This window comes from Gymnodraco acuticeps, unplaced genomic scaffold (genome assembly GCF_902827175.1).
Source record: "Gymnodraco acuticeps unplaced genomic scaffold, fGymAcu1.1, whole genome shotgun sequence".
Lineage (NCBI taxonomy): Eukaryota > Metazoa > Chordata > Actinopteri > Perciformes > Bathydraconidae > Gymnodraco > Gymnodraco acuticeps.
In genome coordinates this window covers 609083-632040 of record NW_022989750.1, presented here as the reverse complement: position 1 = coordinate 632040, position 22958 = coordinate 609083, and the positions used below count along the sequence as shown (strand labels likewise).

The 22958-nt window shown below is 40.0% G+C and overlaps 1 protein-coding gene across 3 annotated transcripts in view; it reads left to right on the top strand.

Moving 5' to 3' along the window:
• rabgap1l (RAB GTPase activating protein 1-like) overlaps positions 1-22958 on the top strand; it is a 124112-nt gene that overhangs the window by 65656 nt on the left and 35498 nt on the right. For all 3 annotated transcript variants that reach the window (XM_034204195.1, XM_034204272.1, XM_034204111.1), the window contains exons 14-16: positions 12171-12284; positions 19515-19589; positions 21392-21517. In XM_034204195.1, coding sequence (XP_034060086.1) covers positions 12171-12284; positions 19515-19589; positions 21392-21517 — 315 coding nt within the window. The remainder of the gene's footprint in view (positions 1-12170; positions 12285-19514; positions 19590-21391; positions 21518-22958) is intronic.

Below are 22958 nucleotides of genomic sequence, written 5' to 3'. Positions count from 1 at the left end.
TAAACTGACTACTTGCTATTGCTATCCTATTGTGGCATAAACCGTTTTCTACAGGCACATTTTACCGGCGTATTTTTATTATGATTCTACTTGTGATAGTCAGACATGAAAACCTGTGCAGCCCATGTATTGATTCCATCCGATAGCTGCTATAATACAAAACAAAACGTCTGCCTCTCTCCACAATGATCAATAACAGTGAACGGATGGTCAAAGTAAGGTACAAATAAACAGAATCACACGAAGCCTGTTTAGTGTTGCCTGACTTTATAAAGTGTGTTTATAAGCACTACTGCTTGTAGGCAGGCATGACAGTCGACCCATGTTCAGGGGAGGTGGGTTTAGTTTCCTGCACGCCTCGACGTAAGAGAGAGTAAGCGACGCCACCTCTTAGCTCCGAAGTGAACCGGATTCCGGAGCTAAGAGGCGGCGCCGCTGCGGTGTGAACAGGAAAAACCGGCACTTTTCAGGCTCCAGCTCCGAGCCGGAGCTGAAAACGCGTTGGTGTGAAAGGGGCATCAGTGCTCTCTCTGCTTTCTCCTGCAGGCACCCGGCTCTGATGAGTATACCCATTACTTAATTTGACTTGTTTGTGCAAATAAACACCTTTTTCTACCCGTTGACATGTTGTGTCTCCTTTTTGTTGTGGCCTTCTGAGCCAGGTCGCAACAAATGGGGGCTCGTCCTACGGGTTATTTCTAGAACGTTTGTGTAGTGCTCAGAGCACATGGCGTCATTTGAGCAACTGATTAGTTGATGTGGTCCAGCTGTGTGCTGGCTTGGCGCTGCTATTTGGGGGACACATCATGGGTTTCAGGAAGCTTTAGTGTCGTCAGGTTTTGTGTGCCAATCAGAAGGTAAGATGTTGCTACTTGTTACGCTTTTGTAAAGAGATTTCCCCGCTAGGCTTAAGTGGCGTTTCCCCTTGGGTTGCGTCTGTTTGTTTTTTTCATAGTGTTGTGGCTACGTGGTTAGTGTCAGCTGTTTTCGGACAGCTGTCTCGGGGGCACATCCGCATGATTTCTTGGTGTTACCTGCGTGCAGGTCGCTCCACAACTCCGCCGGGTTTCAGTGCGTAATTACCCGCCGCAAGCCACATGAAGACTAGGTGAGATTAGTAAGATTTTGGTTTGGCAGTTAGGGGGAAAATTCTCTGTTGGGTTTTGACTTTTGCCCATGCGTGTTGGCAGTTTAATACTTTGCTTTCTGATTGATTATAGGTAATTTATTATGGCTTCTTTGTCGTTGTTTGTGGATGCGCCCTCAGTGTCTTTCTTAGATGATTGCCAGAAGGCGCAGTTGGTCGAAATAGCAGAGCATTATGAAATTGCTGTTGTAGGAAGCAAGCGGAAACATGAGATTAAAGCTGTCATTGTGTCATCTTTGTTTGAGCAGGGGGAGTTGCAGAAGAGTGAGTCTGGTGCGGCAGGGGTCGTGCCGGTAGTGGTTCAGACAGCTGGTTTGACGTTCGAGCTATCTGCTGGTGGACGGTTATCTGCTGGTGGACTACCTGAGAGATATACAGCAGGAGAACACGCCGTCCACCGCGGAGAATAAACAGAAGGACAACCATGCTCCGGGGTCTTCTTCACTGCTTTTGGTGTATTTTGTGGCGGCAGCAGCGCCACTTACAGGCCTGGCATATGTACTACAGCGTTTCCAGCATTTCCAGCGGTCTAGTGTGAACGGACACGTTAATGAATCGAATGCGTGTGAACGGAAGACTTTTTTGCGTTTGCGTATGCGTTTTACTATATGCGTCCTCGTGGGGCCGGGGTCTAAGCCAAACTATATCCGGTCACAGAGATCTGCTATTTTAAAGTAAGGTCAACACATATCGACCCTAAATATAGTCTATATTAAGAACGAGAAAAGTCTTAACATATCGTTTTTTGTAAACATATGACAAATGTGTGAGGGTGATGACGTCAGAGCATCGTCTTATGTGCCGGGCTTAACCCCGGACAGCCCCAGCCCAATTTAACCCCTGGGTATTTGTGAGAGAGCTCCTATATGGCTAGTGTTAATTTCGTCAGCTATTTTTTTATTTAGTTTTAGTCTTAGTCCTTTGTTACATTTCCTTTTTAGTTTTAGTCATATTTAGTCAAGTTTTAGTCGACTAAAATTCTGAGCATTTTAGTCTTATTTTAGTCGACTAAAACAGTAACTATTTTAGTCGAGATTTAGTCGACTAAAAGTCTGAGCATTTTAGTCTTATTTTAGTCAAAGAAAACAAATTATTTTAGTCTACTTTTTGTCAATGAAAACTGTTGAGTCTTTTTTAGTCATCAGACTATATAGAACATTTCAGTCAAACTAGTCTAGCCAAAACCAATAATTTGTCATTTTAGCATATATAAATAAATAAGATTATATCTTGTCCTTATTTGATGAAAAACACAGGTTGAATGATTAAGAAGCTTTGCAGAGAGTATCTGCTCAGGTTTGTGGTGTTTTTACCAGCTGTGTTATGGCCACATTGCTTCCCTTCTGATAAAACAATGCATTCGCTTTTTTTCTCCGCCTCATTGTAGAGAAAATGGGCCCAAATATCACATTGTTTCTTTCTCCCAAGCAGTGGTGGCTTTAGACTTTTTCGTTGTCAGTCATTTTGACGGACAGGATTGTAACCAATCCGTCATAATCCATTATTACCCGTCGAGTAAGGCAAGGCAAGTTTATTTATATAGCACTTTTCAACACAAGGCAATTCAAAGTGCTTTACAAAAAATGAAAGACATTAAGAAAAGGGCATTTAAAATCAGTCATTAAAAAGAAAAGCTAATAAAATAAACATTAAAAGAAAAAATACATGGATAAAAGTTACAGTGCAGTTTAAGATATGAATAGTTCAATTAAAAGCAGCGACAAAAAGAAAAGTCTTCAGCCTGGATTTAAAAGTAGTAAGAGTTGCAGCGGACCTGCAGAGTACATAATTTATCATTCACTCGCGCTGACGGGGGGGTATTTGGTTAACGCGAGTGCGACCACTGCTCCCAAGCCCTGTTGTTGGCTTGTTGCCATTTTATGTTGAATAAGGTTAGTTAGACCATGAGTTAGACCCGAGTCATCCTGACAGTTCACAGTGTGCCGCTGCCCGGTGTAATTCAAATGTACCGCCACGCGCAGCACAGACACACAGCTGCTGCCCTGCCGCAGCACCGGAAATGGAACTGCTGGGAGAAAAACTGACTGATCAGAAATGTAACGTTATCTTTGATAATATTTCGTCTCCTCATTTTTCGTCAACGAAAGTAAAGAGAGATTTTGGCATAGTTTTTATTTAGTAAACTACATTTTCGTCTCGTCACTTTTCGTCAACGATATTGCATGATGATTTCGTTGCAGTTATTGTTTACTGCCGTCGGTGCCGTCTCGTCATCGTCTCGTTTTCGTCATGGAAAAAAAGGTCGTTGACGAACATATTTCGTCATAGTTTTAGTCAACGAAATTAACACTATGGCATTACCCCGCTGAAGCTCACCAAAGTTTAATATATTTCATAGTTCAAAGTTTTGTCAATTGTTTTGTTTATTGGTCAAATACTGGTTTCTGAGGAGTTTTACTGGAATGAAAGAGCACAGAGTACAGAAGCAACAAAGCAGCATACTGCATTAAACCTGACCTTCACAGAGAGGTTGAAGTTCATGTGGAGAGGAGGCTTCAGTAGTCTGTCTGCACTTTGTTTAGTTGTGCTATCTTACAATCAATATAGTAAATGTGAGGTAAAGTGTGTCGCCAATGTAACCGGTTAGAACTCAAAGTTGCGATGAGGTCTTAAAATGTATGGAAAGGGTCTTAAAAAAGGTCTTAAAAACGTATTAAATTTGACTTCAGGATTCCTGCATATACCCTGTAGCAGGAGAAGTTGAGGTTGTAGCAGGAGAGGTTGCAGTTGGAGTTGAGGGGTCAGCAGCAGGAGGTAGAGAAGTGTTTAGAGGTGGAGAAGGTGCTGGAGGTGGAAAAGATGAAATGTGAGGTGGGATATGCTAGATTACGGCTGATTGGAGAGGGCAAGCTTGCTCCGGTGTAGGATGGTTCTGATAGGTCGGCATCAGGTAGTGTTGATATTATTTCTTACTTGCGGTTAGTGCCAAAGTTTAATGAGCGTGACCCTGAAATTGTTTTACTCTATTTGAACACATAGCAGAGGCAACAAACTGGTCAGATTCGGAGTGCTGTTACTTCAGTGTGTACTCACTGGGCGAGCACAGGAGGCCTATTCAGCTGTTTGTGGCGAAAATGCTTTGGACTATGCTAGAGTAAAATCAGCAGTGTTAAAATCATACGAACTGGTTCCTGAAGCGTATCATCAAAAGTTCCGAAGTTGGGTCAAGGGGGATAAGCAGACACATGTGGAGTTTATCCGTGATTTTACTTCTCATTTTCAGCGGTGGTGCGCAACAGCAAAGGTTGCCAGTTTTGACGGTCTTTGTGAACTCATTGTATTGGAACAATTTAAAGATGTTTTCCCTCAGCGTATGGCCACTTATGTAAATGAGCAGAAACCTTCCACCGCGCTTAGAGCTGCTGAATTAGCGGATGATTTTGTGTTGACACATAAGGGCAGTTTTACTGAGAAGTGTTCTAGGGGTGATTGCTGGAGACGTGGCTATTCCCGCGGTGGTGCAAAGTTTTCACCAGGCTCCTCCCGTAGATTTGCAGGTCCAGGGCGATCCGAGGACGCCAGAGTGGGCCAATGTCATTATTGCCGAGAAGAGGGTCATTGGAAGGGGCAGTGACCGTTGCTAGAACCTGAGGGGAAGCCTCGTTCTTCATCACATGCTCCAGCCATGTGTTGTTCTGCCGTTTTGGTTAAAAAGCCGCAGGGTGTAGGATCGGGCATGGTGCCTGATAAGAAGCTGGTTTGTGCCGACTTGGATGTCGGCACAAACCGTTATGAACGGCTTCTGTTTTTGAGCCGTTCATAACGGAAGCCGTTGTGTCATTAGTTGGTAGTGACAAGTATGTTCCGATTAAGGTGTTGCGTGACACAGCAGCTAGATACTCATTTCCAATTTAGCACGAAGTGTAAATTAGTGTATGTTAAAGTAGAGTGATTTATTGTTTTGTTTAGGTTTTTACAATGGTATCCAATGGGGTGTGTACAGAATTCAACTGGTATTAGTATTGATTAATATATTTCAAATATCCATAGTAATCCGTTTCCCAACAAAAGGCTGTTGTTAGAGTTGCTAAGATAAACATTTAGGTTTTGTCACTAGCTGTGTTCCCTCTGTAATTATTCTGTACACACAGTTTGACTTTGTACCCAGCAATCTGTCCGCATGTTTGCCTCCAGCGGTTTAACGCTAGCAGCATCCTCTCTGATTGGCTGGGCTGTCACTTCAGGACTTATTGGTCTCTGAGTGTTCAGCTGCCTAAACCCGGCATATACCCAGCCGACTCATCGGTTTAGCAAAGCGTGGCTGCCTTTCTGTCGAGGGGCTCACCAGCCAGCCTTGTGGGCCCATTGCACACCCGGGGAGTTACATAACACTGTCAGAAGAGAAGGGTAACTTAAGCGCTCACTGCTCTGTCTAAAGAGGAGAAAGATGGAGCTGCTTCTGAAATTCTATTTTCATTTTAAGCAGTTAACTACCACTTTTATTCAGAGAGACTCAAATTGTAAGAGCAGGTGGGTTGTTCATTATCCTTCTCAAGGACACGATTCAGTTGATGGACAGAGTGACTCATGCTTCTAAAGTAAAATGTTTTGGTGCATTGGAGCACACAGTGTGTCGACATAATGATTCTAACGTTACTGCATTTTTGTGCTAAACTTGTGTCTTGTTTGAAAATTACCAATGTGGGTTGCAAGTCTCAAATCAGCATTGATACTCTTCCCATTGATACCCTTCCCTTATATACCTATGAGTAACAGACTTACTGAGTCCTGGTTTCTCTTCATCACAGGATACTGTAGTAGGGGATCCAGTGTAGGTACAGCATGGTATTCATTCAATGGAAAAAAACTTGACCTGTCTACCTGATACTGTGGACACTCTGAGCAGGGCAGCATGTCTGATTTCACCAAGGTCAGCCTCAAATAAGTGACCAGTAGCCCGGAAGGTCCCCCGGTTTCATCTTTCCTCTTTAGAGACAGGAAGAAGCTGACCGCGCCTAATAGACGGCATGGTAAACAATAAGTGGACAAAAGACTTAACGTGTCAGCGACAGGAGACACTTGACATGCAGCGACTCCGGTTTCCACTCAGCTGTACAGGCCTCTGAATGGATTGTTTTTTATCACAAAATGACAGGTGTTAGCTCATTTTGCCTTCAAGCTTAATATAAATTAAAGTGCAGTACCCAAGGCAGTGATTAACATTTCAAATATCCCACATCAAGCATATGCCCTTTTACTTCGACCCTCTGCTATGTAGCAGCAGATGCAGTTTATTTCCAACCTATGAAACTTGTTCTTTCTCGTATGTTGTGACTAGAACTGGTGGTATTTTAAAACAAATAAACGTTTACAGTTGGTTTATACAAAATGTATATCCAGTATAACATTTAGCATCTTGAAAAATGTTAATTCATTTTTGTTTGTATTTATGTTTGTTGTTGTGAATTATTCTATATACTGTTGATGTATAATTAGGAAAATAGAAAGAATCGCCCTGTAGAATGTCAAAATGCCCAAGATAATGATGTCAAATTGTTTGTTTCCCAGCCAACCAAGGATTTTTTATTTTCAATTTTAGAACCATAAAAAAGCAAACTTGAAACGGCAATTGTAAGATATTTTTCCTTTTGAAATTACTTAAAAGATTAAGCATTTATCAAATGGTTGATCATTCATTAGTCAGCTAAGCAAGGGGCTTTGTTTAGTTTGTTCTGCCTTTAATCAATATATCTGATTAAGGACAGTAAAGGAGGAGAGACGCAGCACAGGGCCACAGGTCAGATTTGAACAGGGTGCTCGATAAAGACTGTTACAGACAATTACATCACTTTACTGTAAAACCAGTAAAAGACACGATATGGAATATGTATCATAATGTCCAAAATTGAATGTCATATCAAGTCGCATATCACAATATTGATCAAACTATTTATTGCACCTATAATGACTGAAAGCGCTAAACTATTAATGGATTTTATTGACTCATCTAATGGGGAAAAACTGTTTAACGGTAAAGTTTCAAAGTTCTTCAAGCCATGAAATAAACTAGTATAATTGTTGAGCACCCTTTATGGTTATGTTTAATCATTACTATTTCATACATAACAAGACATTTTCAGAGAATGACTCTGATGTTCAATTGATGTGCACAGGGGTGTAACATCACAAGGGTCTAATACAACGTCAGCAGTGAAGCTTCTCTGTGCTTTAGTGTTTGACCCTCTGTGGCAGCTTTCACCAGTCAGGCCTGTAATATATCATTAATTACTGTTGAATGTAGAGGAAGGTGGAGTGCAGGCACATCAGCAGTTTCTTATATATTTAGCTGCGTTTGTGAAGTAAGTTACCTGTTGGTGAGGGCAGAGTAATGGACTGTCTGCCCAACAAGCCCCCAGGCTACAATTAGGGGAAGCCTCTCATTCCCCTCTTCTTATATACTGTCTCTCTCTCTCTCTCTCTCTCTCTCTCTCTCTCTGTCTCTGTCTCTGTCTCTGTCTCTGTCTCTGTCTCTGTCTCTCTCTCTGTTATCTGTCTTTATCTCTCTCTCTCTCTCTCTCTCTGTTATCTGTCTTCATCTGTCTCTCACTCTCACTCTCTCTCAGCCTCTGTCTTTATCTCTCTCTCTCTCTCTGTCTTCATCTGTCTCTCTCTTCCCTCCTTGTTTTTTGTTCCTCCCACTCTTTCTCTCTCATGTCAATCTCTTTTTTTGTCTTGTTTTCAGCCTTCAGTCAGTTAGTTTAAAGGCCACCAGGGGATAAATCTGCCGGGTTCACACAATACTGCAGAACGAACACGGTCAATAAATACACAAAGACACACACACACACAGCTGTTTGACAGAGTTGATGGAATCCCCCTGCCTGTGCTTATGCTGTTTTAATCCTTATATGTTTATTGGCATCAACAAAACCTGAGAGTTCGGACTGACGTGTAATATTGTGTATTTGTGCACAGATGAAAAGGGTGTATGTGGGTCAGTGAAAGTTGATTGCATGTGTGTTTGAATGCACTTAGTGCTTCCATGCATTTATCAGTGCACATGACTTGTGCATACCCTCATAAATATGTGTATATAGTTCTGATTTACACAGGCTTTACGGTCTAACAGGCTCTATAGGATTTACTTCTCACTCCCGTGAAGCAGCTTACTGAAATTTGCATGTACTGGTTTTGCCAATCAGGAAGGATGCAACAATCCTGTGAGCGGCTGTATAAATCATCACACCCCAAACTGCCATCCACTTTTTTCAGCCTCTGAAAGAGCAACATGAAAGCTAAGAGGATTACCTGAAGTCAAGAATAGCCTTGTGTTCTCTTCAGATATGATGCTGCCTCTCTTACCATGGTCTTATCGCAGCCACAGATCCTCTGTCCTTTTCCTACTCCTGCCTGTTAAGGAAACAAATGCCCCGCTAAAGGCTTTCCTTTGGATGAAGTTGACAGCCTAGTTGTATCATTTCGAACTCACTGCTTCTAGCTGTGCCACACTTAATAAAAGCATCTAGCTCTGTCTTTGCTTCAGAGGAATATGTTGGATACTCTATCCAAGCCATGGCATGTAGCAAAAAAGATCTAGATATGCCCCGTTAAGCCCAAAGAAACTGCCGGAACAACACTCAAAATATCCTTAGTTACAGTACACGGATGCACACAGGGTCCCCTGACCTGGTTACTGTGTTGCTTGTTAAGTTCTTGGCTTTCTGTTGTAAGGTTAGGGTTTGACAGCTGAAACTGTGAGGAATCAGTGAGTCCTTATTAGCTGGTGTACAGCGTATAGCACGGGTGCTGAACTGGGGCACTGTGGCAGAGAACTGGTGCTGCTGATGAGGCTGCAGTTCCTCCTGAACACCTCAGCCCCCCTGCAGAGATCAAAGAGCTGTCAGCTTCAACACACACACACACACACACACATCCATAGAAAGCAGCATATAACTCTCACTGTCTGGATGAGAAGGTTGTACACTAATCAGATTAGGTCTGCAGTAAATGAGAGGAACAGTCCACGATGGACTGAAATGAACTCTGTACAAAGTGAGAGAAGACCGCTGCGGCTTTGTGATTCACTGAACAAACACAATACAACCTGGAAGCAGTGCCACAAATCGATTTTGGAGAAGAATATGAAATAATGATATTCCATCCTTTTTCAAATAAATATTCTAACAACACTATTAAATTAACAACCTTAAAAAGACACATTTACTGTTTCGTGAGGATATTGTTGATGTATTGTATATCATAATGTAGAATTAATTTATTGTACTATTTCAAAATAATAAATAATCATGATAATTGGTACGCTGAGTAAACACTACAAACAATAAACACATGTATCTCTGTGTACACATTACGTTTATTTATTTCCTCACGACGAAACAGGACTCCTGCATTCTTATAAATGAATAGCAGAATGAGAACATGATGCATGATATGTAAAGAATCACTGTTGAAAAAAAGGTTGGTCTTGTAAGCCTTTCTATATTAATAGTTGTAGAAGAGGCAGATATTTAAGAGCACACATGGAGGTGTACGGAGAGGAGGAAAGTAAATGAAGTAGAAAAGAGAATAGAAGATGAGAGGGATCAAAGAGGTATATTAACCTGGAAGAGAGGACATATGGTACTGTAGGAGATGAAGCAAAAGGGAAGTAGAAATACTGTAGGGAGGAGATGAGAGTTAAGAATGTGAGGATGAAAGGAAATATGTAGGGAAAGTTAATGTGAAAGAGGAAGAAAGGAAGCAAATGAAGCTGAGTAGAGGAGTAGAGGACGTCCGCTCCTCTTTTTTTGGTGTTTTTTGAGAAATGAGGCTGTTAATTAGTAGAGACATGCATGGTTTATTAAATCAAAGTGTTTACAACTTTCACTGTCAACCAGATACTTGCTGGTCTTCGCTGATGTTGCCATGGTAATTACAGTATTATAATTGTGTTTGTAATTGATGGGCTAACTAATAAAAAGTAATATATTAATCATTAGGCAATCATTTTTTCACTAGCTGAGTAATTATAAACTGTTATTGGTGAGGTCGTTCGTTAGTGTAGTGTGTATATAAGATTATTTTGTTAATTGTTTTTCATTTTAACATACAATATCTAAAAAAAAATATTATTATCGGTGTATCCTTTAGTCGCTTAAATGGGAGAAAAAAGTGAAAGACATTTAACATCATTTACAAAAATCCAGTGTGATGTCATCGGCTCGCTTTTTTCATCTCAAAACCCAAATATGTTAAGTTTACAACTGCTTAGCAAAGTGCCAGAAATAAATAGGATTTTACAGTTAAAGACGTTATTCATCATCTTTTGTGCCTGATTTGGAGTATTTATTTTGCTGTCAGGTTAAGACGCCCGTGAACGCATGAGAAAGACAAATCTCACACATAATGTAAAACCGTTTGTTCCATTTCCATCACATAATACACAGAACGACACACCACCTCCACACTACAAATCACATTCAAGCATTACACACAGTTGCGCCAGCTGCTTCTCGTAACCCTTTTTGTGTGTATTTGTTCTCATATTAAGCATATTGTAGAATACATGTTGAACAAGGAATTATGTGAACGGTAGCTAATTGTTGCAATATAAAAGTACAGTAGTGGTAAATGAAATGTTTGCATAGCTGTGTTTGAAACACAGTATGAATGCAGCAAAGGCTGCAACCGCCAATGATATAGATTATTAATAAATCCGTAGTTCACTGTTTTTATCAATTATTAAGTAGCTTGGTCAAAAAGAAATCTGACAATTATAAAAAAATATATATATATGACTCAGTTTCATCCAGCCCCTGTGATATCTTTAAATGATTTTGTCTGAGGAACAGTCAAAAACCATTGGGTAATGTTTACAATAAAAGAAAACCAACAAATATTGACATCTAAGAAACCTGGTAGCACATTATTTTAAGTCAAAACATTGTTTTTTTCATGAAACAATCAATTAACAAATTAGTCCAACTCTAGAAACAACGCAAAATAAAAAGATATACTGAGGCAAATGAATAAACATACACAAATATAAAGTTAAAGGAGTTCCAGATTGAGCTGTAAGCTTGTCATGTCTGACCTTAGTGTTGTACAAGCAATCTCCTGTCTAGCCAGAACCATTGTTATCCATCTCGAGAATATCCCTGCACTAATACATACGGACAATAAGGCATCATCTGAACAAGACCTTTCACTATTCGAGAATTATATTCTGGGTTTTTTTCTACCAACATGTAGCAGAAAGTTTTCCTTCATTTAATTGTATTGCCAGGAAACAACAAGAAATGTCTCACTAACACACACTCCCATTTTCTCTCTGATACACAAAGACATCGAGACCAGTCAGGCTCTGGGTTGGTTTATCTGCAGCTTACTGTGTGTGTGTGTGTGTGTGTGTGTGTGTGTGTGTGTGTGTGTGTGTGTGTGTGTGTGTGTGTGTGTGTGTGTGTGTGTGTGTGTGTGTGTGTGTGTGTGTGTGTGGTGTGTGTGTGTGTGTGTGTGTGTGTGTGTGTGTGTGTGTGTGTGTGTGTGTGTGTGTGTGTGTGTGTGTGTGTGTGTGTGTGTGTGTGTGTGTGTGTGTGTGTGTGTGTGTGTGTGTGTGTGTGTGTGTGTGTGGTGTGTGTGTTGTGTGTGTGTGTGTGTGTGTGTGTGTGTGTGTGTGTGTGTGTGTGTGTGTGTGTGTGTGTGTGTGTGTGTGTGTGTGTGTGTGTGTGTGTGTGTGTTAGATGGCAGTCTGACTTCTGGGGAGTGCTGTTGAAGGAGGAATGGGACAAACACTAATACACATAAACAAACACAGGGACATAGCTTTGTATCAGAGCTGTGAACTCATACAGCCAATGACATTTAACATTGCCTTCTTTTTCTATCGTATATGCCTAGTAGAGCAATTATTTGCTGTACTTGTACATCTCATGAATCCCTTTTAAAAGTGCATAAATCAGGATTACCCGTGTCTAAACGTGCACAACCTTCACGCATGAACTGGATTGTTTATCTAAATGTGGTTTTCTCAAATGTCTAAACCGTGTTTCCCTGTGTGTCGCAGGACTCTGCTCAGGAAGGTGTCATCACTCGGGACATCCACCGCACCTTCCCCGCACACGACTACTTTAAGGACTCTGACGGAGATGGACAGGATTCACTCTACAAGATCTGCAAGGTGAGATTTTACATTGAGGAATGGAGAAACTCATTGAGATTAAAATCTCTGAACAAGAAGAGTCATCAGTTATAATGTTTAGGCTTTTTTCAAGCCCCAAGAGTTTTTTTTATCAGACCTGTGCATTTTCTTAATCTATTTTATATTCTTTCTCTTTTGTTTTATTTTATCATATGCACAACGAGTTGTCTCTCAATAACAGTTCAAATAAGCATGAATAAAATCAGATAGTATAGTGGACAGATTTTAAATCTTACAGTGCAATGCAAAGCTATATTATTAGTTACCGGAATATGTTTGATTGTGATATATCCTCATTGGATAACACAGAACTGTATATTTCACTTTCTTTTTGGCATCATGGAAAAGAAAGTCAAATCGCAATGCACAATCGTTCACGCTGTGTTCGAACATTTTTAAAATCGTTCCTGCTGAGAACCAAGTGCTGTGAGATGAGAAGCTAATTCTGAAATCTATGTTTGCATGTAAAATGTGTGCCTTTTCCTATGAAGCCAAGCCATTAGTATTTGAGTTGATTTTTTGTTGACTCTTTGGGGTCTGGCATGGCTCAGGAGGAGTTGGCTCTTCAACATAATTGACAGCGCCCGCTTTCACTGAGACATCAACATAAAACCTTCCTACACATTACCGGACATACACACCACTCAGTTGACAGTCGTTTCTTTTTTTTCGTCCAATTTTTAAAATGGTGGTTGTTATGTGGGTGGCAATTCCTCTCAAATGACCCATCGGAAGTGTTTTTGAATATCAAATGAGAGTCCAGAAATAAAGTTATGATGCAGAATGTCTCTTGCTCTTATTGAAACTATCAAGCTTCTAGCTTCTTTCTGTATGACAGAAGTGTAGAAGGAAGAGGTTGATTTTTCTTAAAGACTGTAAACCGCATCCAAATTCATCCAGTTTTCCATTAAAATGCAGTATTTTATGTTGTATTGCGTTATTATTCATGATATTATTATTATTATTGGTGATAGCCCTGCATCACAAAATATAGACGTATTTGACATAACGTAAAAAACTGTTACTGCTGCACATCACTGAATGATGATAATGTTATTTTTTTCGATCTTTTAAACATTATTTCTGGCCCCATCTTACACATTGTACTTTTAAAGCCAGCCATACAAAATCATGCATACAATATATTTGATGCTGACCTTTTGTGAATAAAGCTTGGTACCATTCAAAATAAAAAGAAAGAAGGCATTTAGCTTCCTTTTCATTACAATGAATGTGAGAAATAAGTGCTTCAAGGAGAGGGTCCCAGTGGACTCACATCCTGAGGTTATTATCTGTGCAGACACACGGTTAATTTTATTCAGACAAAAGCCAAGGTCAGCACTACTGTAATCTGTATTAAAGCCAATATTAATCTATGTCACTGTTCTCTTCTAAGGTTGTCTGAGGCTATGAACAAGAACAAGGCATCTTTCTATGCTTAGAAAACTAAATATCAAATCAGCGTGTTTGATTTAAAGGTCACCTATTATTCAAAATGCACTTTTTGATGTATTTTATACATAAATATGTGTGTAAGGAGACTCACAAAGTGTCAGAAAATACAACCCTCTCTCTTTTCCTCCTTACCCACATCTCTAAAAACGAGGGTACAACGGAGCTGAGAACTCGACGTCATTACTGAAATGTGGGCTAGCTTTACATTGAACTCCTGGCAACGTTCTGCCCACGGCCCAACCTATCGTCTCCATATACAGTCGGCTAGCTGAATCCCCTCCCGCAGCTGTGTGTATGTGTATTCAGCAGGATGTCTACGAGAGGGACTTGGAGTAAAGTTGTTAAATATATAATACATATAATGGCACTGTTCTAGTGGTAAACACTGAATAAAGAACATGTCAAGCTATGTGCTGTATCAGAAACAATGCGTACTATGGTCTTTGTTTACATTAGCAAGCATCGCTAACACTCAGAGCTAAAGCTGTACTGGAGAGAATATGTGTAAAGAAGCCGGATATAAAAGGTACTCTCTTTGTGGTAAACCCGCAAGAGAGAAAGCGTTTGAGCTCCATGCTGTTTCAGGAATAATGCTTGATGTGGTTTGGAACATAATATGGCGTTTAATCACAGCAGCGTTTAGCTGAGTTTCTGCCGGTAGAGTAGACAGCCTTCTCTTCACAGAGCTCACCACTTGCATGTGCTCCAAAGGGGCGTGGCCAGCAGCAGCTCAGGTAACATTTGAAGCTACAGACCCAGAATCAGCATTTTGTAACAGGGCGGAAATAGAGATTTATGAGGCATGGCTAAAATGGGTGATCTGTTTGGCATTTGGAGCAAAACACTTCAGAGACATGTTTTGTATAGATATGGCCCTATAATATATTGTTCAAATATAGGATAATAGGTGAGCTTTAAGTTAAGCCTGGGGGCAGGGGCTAAAAACAACAATATTCACGAAACTGTGTCTCAGGGCTTCTTAACATTTAACAACCTATTAATGTGTCATACCCACTTAACGGGAAGAAACTCAGCTAACTGACGATATGAACCATTTTTACCTAAACAAAACACAACTCTAACACCGAACGTCTGAATTAGCACTAAGCGAAAGGGTGCTAAGGCACTTAGAACATAACTCACGGTAGCAATCTTTTATACTTCATCGGATCTGCACAAACTAGATATCATAAGAAAAGCTGAGATTCCACAGATTCCAATGGTATAAGTATCATCACTGTGCGACCACAACTCGCAGCAGCGAAGGCAAGCAAAGACACTTTACGGGACCAAACGGCAAATACATCTTACCTTTGCTGTTCTGATCAAAAGTTGTGTTCAAGGGCATTAAAACGCATTTAAACGCTGCTGAAGTTTAATTCAATGTCTCTGGGTCACTTTGAAATGATTACTGATAATCCATCATCATATTTATGGCAGAAAACGTAGTTTTCATATAGAGTGTATGAGAGCTGTAACCCAGCTTCCGGTTTTGGGCGTGCTGGCTGAACATCACTCTTATTCACCAATGGTAATGTTTAGATGGATTTAGGAACTTCCCCTCGATTCTATTGGCTCCAACGGTTCAAAAGAGGTGTCAATCACCAAGATCGACCGATGGGTGCCAGAGATATGGCAAATACACCCAAATGACCCCAGAGGTGGGTTTTTCTTTCTAAATCTCTCTAAAAAGGTGAAATGTCACTTGTTTTGCATCGATCTTGATACAGGGTACTTATTATGTTATTGTTTGGATTCCTAAAGCTTTTTGTCTACTATCTCATCATTCAAGGGTGGTTTTCACTAGAAGTAATGGGGGTTTTTTGGACGGAAACTATAATTTAATTTTTGTTACTATGTTCAATATGAATTTACTTTAAAAATAAAAACATCTATATTGATTCTGACTCCTCTACATCCAACTCAAAGGTGTATCATTGCTTTGAGAAAAAAGATTATTAATTTACCCCTTTTTAGAAGTGAAGATATGGTCATTTGTTATGGGCATGTCATTTTCGAGCCTGAAACCTGATAAACAGGATCAGGGCTTAACAGGTTAAGAATACAGATTAATAGTTTACAAAGGTTGGGAGTGATCTAAATATAACTGCTATTGAGAAAAATTGGGTCTCTAGAATACATTTCTTGGATAATCTTCAAAAATGGCTCACTGATCGAGTATAGCCTATTAAGTAACGGCAGAGAAATCATTAAACAAAGTTAGTTTGAGGTTGATGAAGAAAACTTTTGCTCCGTTGTATTTCCTGCTGCTGCGGAGTTTGGCCGGTCAGCGCTCTGGGAGCACCTGTCAGGGAAGGTTAGCATCCAGTCTGGACCCAACTAGGTCAGTGGTGAGCCAGCCTTCATTTGTATGCAAATCCATGTAGATTTACTGCTGATAAGGTTGGTTGGATCTTGAGGCATGAGTGGGTTACAGGCACAGAGAATCCAGGACAAAGTTTATATTCATCTTCATACCCTACTCAGTAATAAGCCCCAAGGTTCCCAGAGCTCCGTGCACAATTTGTTTCATTCTCAAATGCTCCACTCAGTCACACTTCCTGGTAACCTGTATAACCTATGACATGGACTGGCTGTCACTCAGAAGGGTCTGCTGGAGCAGTCAGGTGTAAGCTGCCTCACCCAAGACTCTGAGAGTGGGTTTCAGGGGAGAGGGGAGCTTTATCCTTCCAGCTGGTGTGGGGATTCAAAACCTGTAACTCTCAGATAAATGGATTAGGAGAATATCTGCTATATTTCCATGGAAACAAAACCTTAAACAAAGAGGGGGGGAAAAGCAAACATGAGAACGCCTCATCAACCTGGCTAATGTTGCATATCCCAGTAATCACTGAGTGTTTCCATGCACACATTATTCAGGATTCTAGCTCAAATCCTGGTGACCACCATCCGGATCACATCTGTGTATACTTGTGAACACAATGCGAGCAGACTTTCTTAGATCGAGATTTACTTCTCAGAAGCCCTTTTTATTCTGAAACTGACACTAAGATTTGATTTACTAAAGTAAGACAACGGTAATGTAGCTGTAATGGATACAAGATTTCAGGCTGCAAAGTCTTATCATTCAAAGCTTTAATGTTCCCACATGTCCATAATCTTATTCAGTAATTAATAAACAGCAAGTCTATGAAGTACTTCATTCCCTGGGATTCCCTGGTGAGCCAAAGGTGAAAGCTTTAAGAATGAACCATAACGTACCTGGTTCTCCTCCAGCTGGGGACCTGTCATAACAATCTTTCTGTCCTCATTTCCTGTTATCTCGTAACGATGTTTTGTCTAATAAAGGCATGCAGTGCCTAGAAATATACCTTAAAACACAGCAAAAATATATGCGTCATTCCAATAGCTGCAGGATCAACCCATGACCTACTGAATACATACAATGGAATAAAAACGTTCTAAATACTATCAGGTAATTTGTAAAAATGATACCTGACAAAAAAAGTGCAGTGGTGTTCATGTGCCAGCCATGATGAACCCACACTTGTGTTTATTAAGACATTGTACTGTCTCCAAAGTGCTCTCCAAAGATATACACATATAAGAAAAATGATTAGCTGTGGGAAACCAGGAGTATAGATGGTAACAATCCACCCCTCTGAGCCTATTATCTGCTCAGGCTAACACATTTAGATTTCACCCACCAGGACCTCCCCCATCCATCTGTCAGCGTGCCTTTCTTCCAGCCGAGTTTGGGGACATTTGAATGCTACACTCCATCAAGCATGTCAATTTGTAGATTACACCTCAGACAGCTCCACAAGAATTCTCCATTACCTCCACATCAAACCCCAAATTAGCCGAACAGACCAGCAGTGGAGCTCTGAGTGTCCACACTCATTTATCAACCTTGTAAATGGGGAGATATGTTTTAACCCAATGTGCGGAGCTTTGACTCTTGTTAAAATGAACGTCAATCAAAAATTGAGCATGCTGCCAAAATATCTGAGGAAGATATTGAACCCAGCTGAATGTAAAGCATTAAAAAGCTTTTAAAGCAAAAGCATTTGAAGTGCACCACGTGTAGGCAGGCATTGGACTTACAACAATTTAATGTTTAGAGTTCATATAAAATTCTTCCAACTCTTCTTCTGACTCATGTCTTGTAAGGATGTTTGCAGATAGTAAAAATGGTGGGATGTGTTCTTCATCACTTTTTGCCTCTCCTTGGATGTCTGTTTGCTCATTAGCATGATTGGTGGATGTGTCAACTACCAGCCGTTTTGAGACGGCGCCTCTCCTGAACGGTCATATGAAGGTTACTCTTCTTGGTTGGTCTTGCATGCTTTAAAGATGGAAGCAGACAGGTTTCTTATATGGGACATTGGACAACAACGTTTTTTTGTGTGTCTTGACTCGAGTTACCCTAACCCTAAACACAGCAAAATTATAAAGAAAACACATTTTTTTCCAGTTCTTAGTTTGTCTGTAAGATCATTGTTCTGCTCCTTTATTATTCTCCTGCTGTACTTGTCCTTTAAAAAGTTTATTTCAGTGGCCTTGATGTTATGTTATCAGAAACAGAGACTTTTAGTGAATAGATACCTTATAAAGATCGAAAGAGGAGATAAGTCGACAATGACAAAGAGAAATAAAACAAAGACAGTCCCCAGGGAAATTCCTCTGAAAAATGAAAGTGCTTGGGAGATCTAGATTAAGGCACTAAGTGTTTTGAATGAAATTGGGCAGAGATTACTTGTTCTTAACTCTGAAAAGGGAATCCAACATGCTAACAATATTATCAAACTGCGTAGTCATAGGAAACCCATTCTTCATGATGAGTAAACATAGTTATTCACTGTTCTTATCCAGACTCTTGCTTCTATAACCTTTACTAGACAACAAATAACTTTAGCAGCATTATTCATGGTTTTATGTAGGAGGTTAAACTGACTCACTGTTAAACCAAGTGCTGCTACTCACCCCTCACTCAACACTGAAATGCAAGACACTGTATTCCCCAGCTGCTCCACTGGAGTTGTTCATTGACGGGTGTAACTGAATCACATTGTGGGTGAACTTCGGGCCCCTTAGTGTGAAACTGTAAGACAAGGAGTGTCAGAAAACCATACAGGTTACCGGGTAAATAATAATATAAAGATAATATGCCACATGCCAATGATGGTGATAACATGTATATGCAAGCCTCTCAGAGTTTAAGGATGTATATAATGATGTCTCTGCATTGAACAAAATATGTAACAAGGCTGGGACACAATGGTGGTTTTGTTACATTTGGACAAAAAAAAAAACGTAATCACATAATTTCAAACCTGAAAAGCTGAGATCATATTTTGTCTGATTTACCTGCATTTTATTAACGAGGGAACCCTTGGTCTTGTGTCACCTAAAGAAAAGGAAACATATCATATACAAAAGTGGCTCATTTAGATTAGTTGAGTTTAAATTGGCTTTTAGAATTGTCTGAGTTGATGTGCCCTTGCTTTATCATTAAAACCTTTTGTAAATAAAGATTGTGTATAATTCATCACTAGTCACATTTGATCCTGAAATGTACCCAAGTTTTAAAAGATATAACGGATGTTTCTACACATTACCAACCTTGGCTTTAAGAGTCCAAGTATTTTCTATAAGGTTAGAGGGTTTTTAAATCACAGCTTTATTAATGCATTGTAAACAACCTTGACTAATCTAGGTGACCTCTGATGCCTTGCTGATAGACTCACCAAATGAATTTCGCTCCTCTCTCCTTTTGTTTATCTCTCGCAGGCCTACTCCGTCTATGATGAGGAAATTGGTTATTGCCAGGGTCAGTCGTTCCTCGCTGCTGTTCTCCTGCTGCATGTGAGTAAACTCATCAACAATCTGTCCACTGAGCCTGTAGTTTCATGGTCAAAAGATGCATCAGATTGATGACAATGTATACACACATGCACACTAACCTGTGATGAACAAAAACAACATAGATATCATGTGATTATGTTATTTAGTCTACTTTGTAAGAATAACTTTTTCTTTGCACCATGACTTCAAAAGTGAAACTCTTTGGAGCTGCTGGAATGTAACCTTGATGCTACAGACGTCTTGAGCAGCAGTTATACAAACAAAAAAAAAATAGCTTAGCATTGTGCAGCTGCACCTACACATCTCTGCATCTATAGAAACCAAGTCTAGCTTGTGCTGGGTGAAATAAAGCAGAGGCGAGACAATATAAGAGAATAAAATAAAGCTGAGAGGGAGACAGAAAGAACGTCTCTGGCTGACCACTGTAATGAAACACTTCATAAAAGAATGATGTTGATGAATAGAGGTGGGTTAGAGAATGCGAAGAAGGTAAAGCTGAAAGCATAAGAGATTCATAGCAGAAAATGTAAAGTTGGAAAGGGCTGGACAAGGTAATCATTCACTTCACATCTTTTTCAAGGTCATTGACACATTTCTTAAAGTAACTTCTGCTCTATAGTCCAATCCCAATGCACATGTAACTGTTGTGCAGTGTGTCTTGTCTGTTCAAAAGGGGCTGCAACTTGTAAAAGGCATCCAAAATCTTTATTTCGGGAAAGTGTATAAAGACAGATGGAGGAGAGACAGAGGTGTAGTAGACACATGGAGGCGGCAGTCCCAAATGGAAATGGGAAGTTTGGTTCAAATCCTAATCACAAGGGCAGCTGAGGTTAAAGAGGGGGAAGAAGAGTGGAGAGCGAAAGATAGGTCAAAGGAGGGGTGGGGTCGTTAGAATAAATGGTAGGATAACTATGGATGAGTTTAGTGAAGACACATCACGATGTACAGAGTGGAGGAGTAAATAAGGATGAAGTTACAGAGAAGGAGGGGGAGAGATAAATGGGACAGCAGCAGTAAAAGAAAGAGAGGTTATACAGGAGGAGGTGGAGGAGGAAGACAGGAGGAAGAAGGGAGAGGTTATAGAGGGGATGTCAGGAATATTAATAGGGGTTCAGGTTTACCTGCAGGAGCCCATTCAGTCCCAAACACATACTGTCACTCTGATTCAATATCGTGTGTGTGTGTGTGTGTGTGTGTGTGTGTGTGTGTGTGTGTGTGTGTGTGTGTGTGTGTGTGTGTGTGTGTGTGTGTGTGTGTGTGTGTGTGTGTTGTGTGTGTGTGTGTCGTGTGTGTGTGTGTGTGTGTGTGTGTGTGTGTGTGTGTGTGTGTGTGTGTGTGTTGTGTGTGTGTGATGTTGTGTGTGTGTGTGATAGTGTGTTGTGGTGTGTGTGTGTGTGTGTTGTGTGTGTTGTGTGTGTGTGTGTGTGTGTGTGTGGTAGTGTGGTGTGGTGTGTGTGTGTGGGTGTGTGTGTGTGTGTGTGTGTGTGTGTGTGTGTGTGTGTGTGTGTGTGTGTGTGTGTGTGGTCCATATACCCAAACAGACACACACAGTTTTAAGATACTCTCATGCCTCTTAGCTTCGAGACAATAAAGCATCACATGAAATCAAAATTCTCCAGGCACCAACTGGATGCCATTCACACCTTTTCATTCATCTTGTCATTCTAGCTTCATTTGGAGCCAGTCAAATAACGCAGGATAATTAAATGTGTCTGTATCTTGTTTTGAAGACTGCGTGAACATCCACTGTCATGTGGAAATCTGCACATGTTCCTGGTTAATTGTTATTCATATGGTTTCAGATGCCAGAGGAACAGGCCTTCTGTGTGTTGGTGAAGATCATGTATGAGTATGGCCTCAGAGCGCTCTACAAAAACAACTTTGAGGATCTTCACTGTAAGTTTTACCAGCTGGAGAGGCTGATGCAGGTTAGTGATGCAATGCTTTATAATGAATAACTTAATATGTAATGATACTGTACTACAATGCAATGGAAAGTAACATAATGCTCTGAAGATAAGCCTGAGTGGAAGAACAGACAGTAGGAGGACTCGGTCTCTTCACTGTATTCCTTTTATTTTATCTTTAGTTTATGTAATAACCATATACGGTACATATATGTTATGGCCACCAGTTTTGAGTATTTTGCTCGTCATTTTGACTTGGCCGTTGCTTTATACTACAATATTTGGCAATTCTACTAGACTGGTCTCAACAATGTTAATTTACACTAGATTACAACAACATTTCTACTTTCTTGAGAATCCATTTGGCTGTTTTATTTAATTAATTAATGATTGAATGGATGGTTTGTGGGATTACACATACTGGCTGCCACTAAGAAGAAAAGACTAGCAGATGGGACAAATAGCTTTACAAAATGTATTTGCATTTTCCGTAAAAGCAAGGGAAATATTCAAAAATGTAGCACTTGTTTCCAGGGATTGCATCATCTGAGGGGGACGACATGTTTGTTGTTGACTCGTCATGGTCACATATAATAATTATAATAGAGGACACATAGGTTGTTGTGTTTGAGACACCATTCTTTCTGTCTGTTGAGGCTGATAATCCTGCCGCTGGGTAACTTTCCTCGCACTCAGGTATTACAGCCTAAATCCACTCACTGAGCAAAGTTGAATTGGGTCCTGATATCCATCCTGGCCCTGATAGCAGGTGTCTTACAGAATCAAGATGAACTTGGTTAGCATTGACCAAATGTGATCAATGTAAGGATGTTAGCATTGACTGCTAACTATTAGTGCACAGCTCACCATCTGCTCGTGTCAGGTGTGATATAGCACGGTAAATGTTGGTCAAAGTGGATCGCTATCTGGCTTATTTAATCGTTCAATCACTGTACATGTATGGATGCTAAGACTTTTAACTTCAAAATGACAGCTGCCTTATTCTCCTCTTGTTATCAATCTTATAAAAAATCAAAAGAGACAAATAAGAATGAACATTGGGAGAAAAGAGCGACTATTTAGTTTGACTCAAATAGAACAAATTTAGAAACCCTAATCGAATAGACTGAACAGAATAATAAAATAATAAAACAGCAGCAAATTGTGTGAATATAATTGTTTTGTATAATAAAGTACATATCCATTTTTATGTATTTACTGGAAGTTTTAACAATGTGTGCTACTATTTATATCAAATGTATTTGTTCGGCAGCTGGGACTGAATGGCTTTTTTACAACTTTTTATTTTGTTCTTGGGGTGCTTAAAAGAGGGTACAGGAAGACAGCATGATTTAATAAAGAATGAGGAAAAATGAGATGTCAAATTGAAATAAAAAAGCCATATTCTCTAGTCTTGTAACTGCTCTTTTATCTCAAATGTACCCTTGTTCTCTTTATTTTT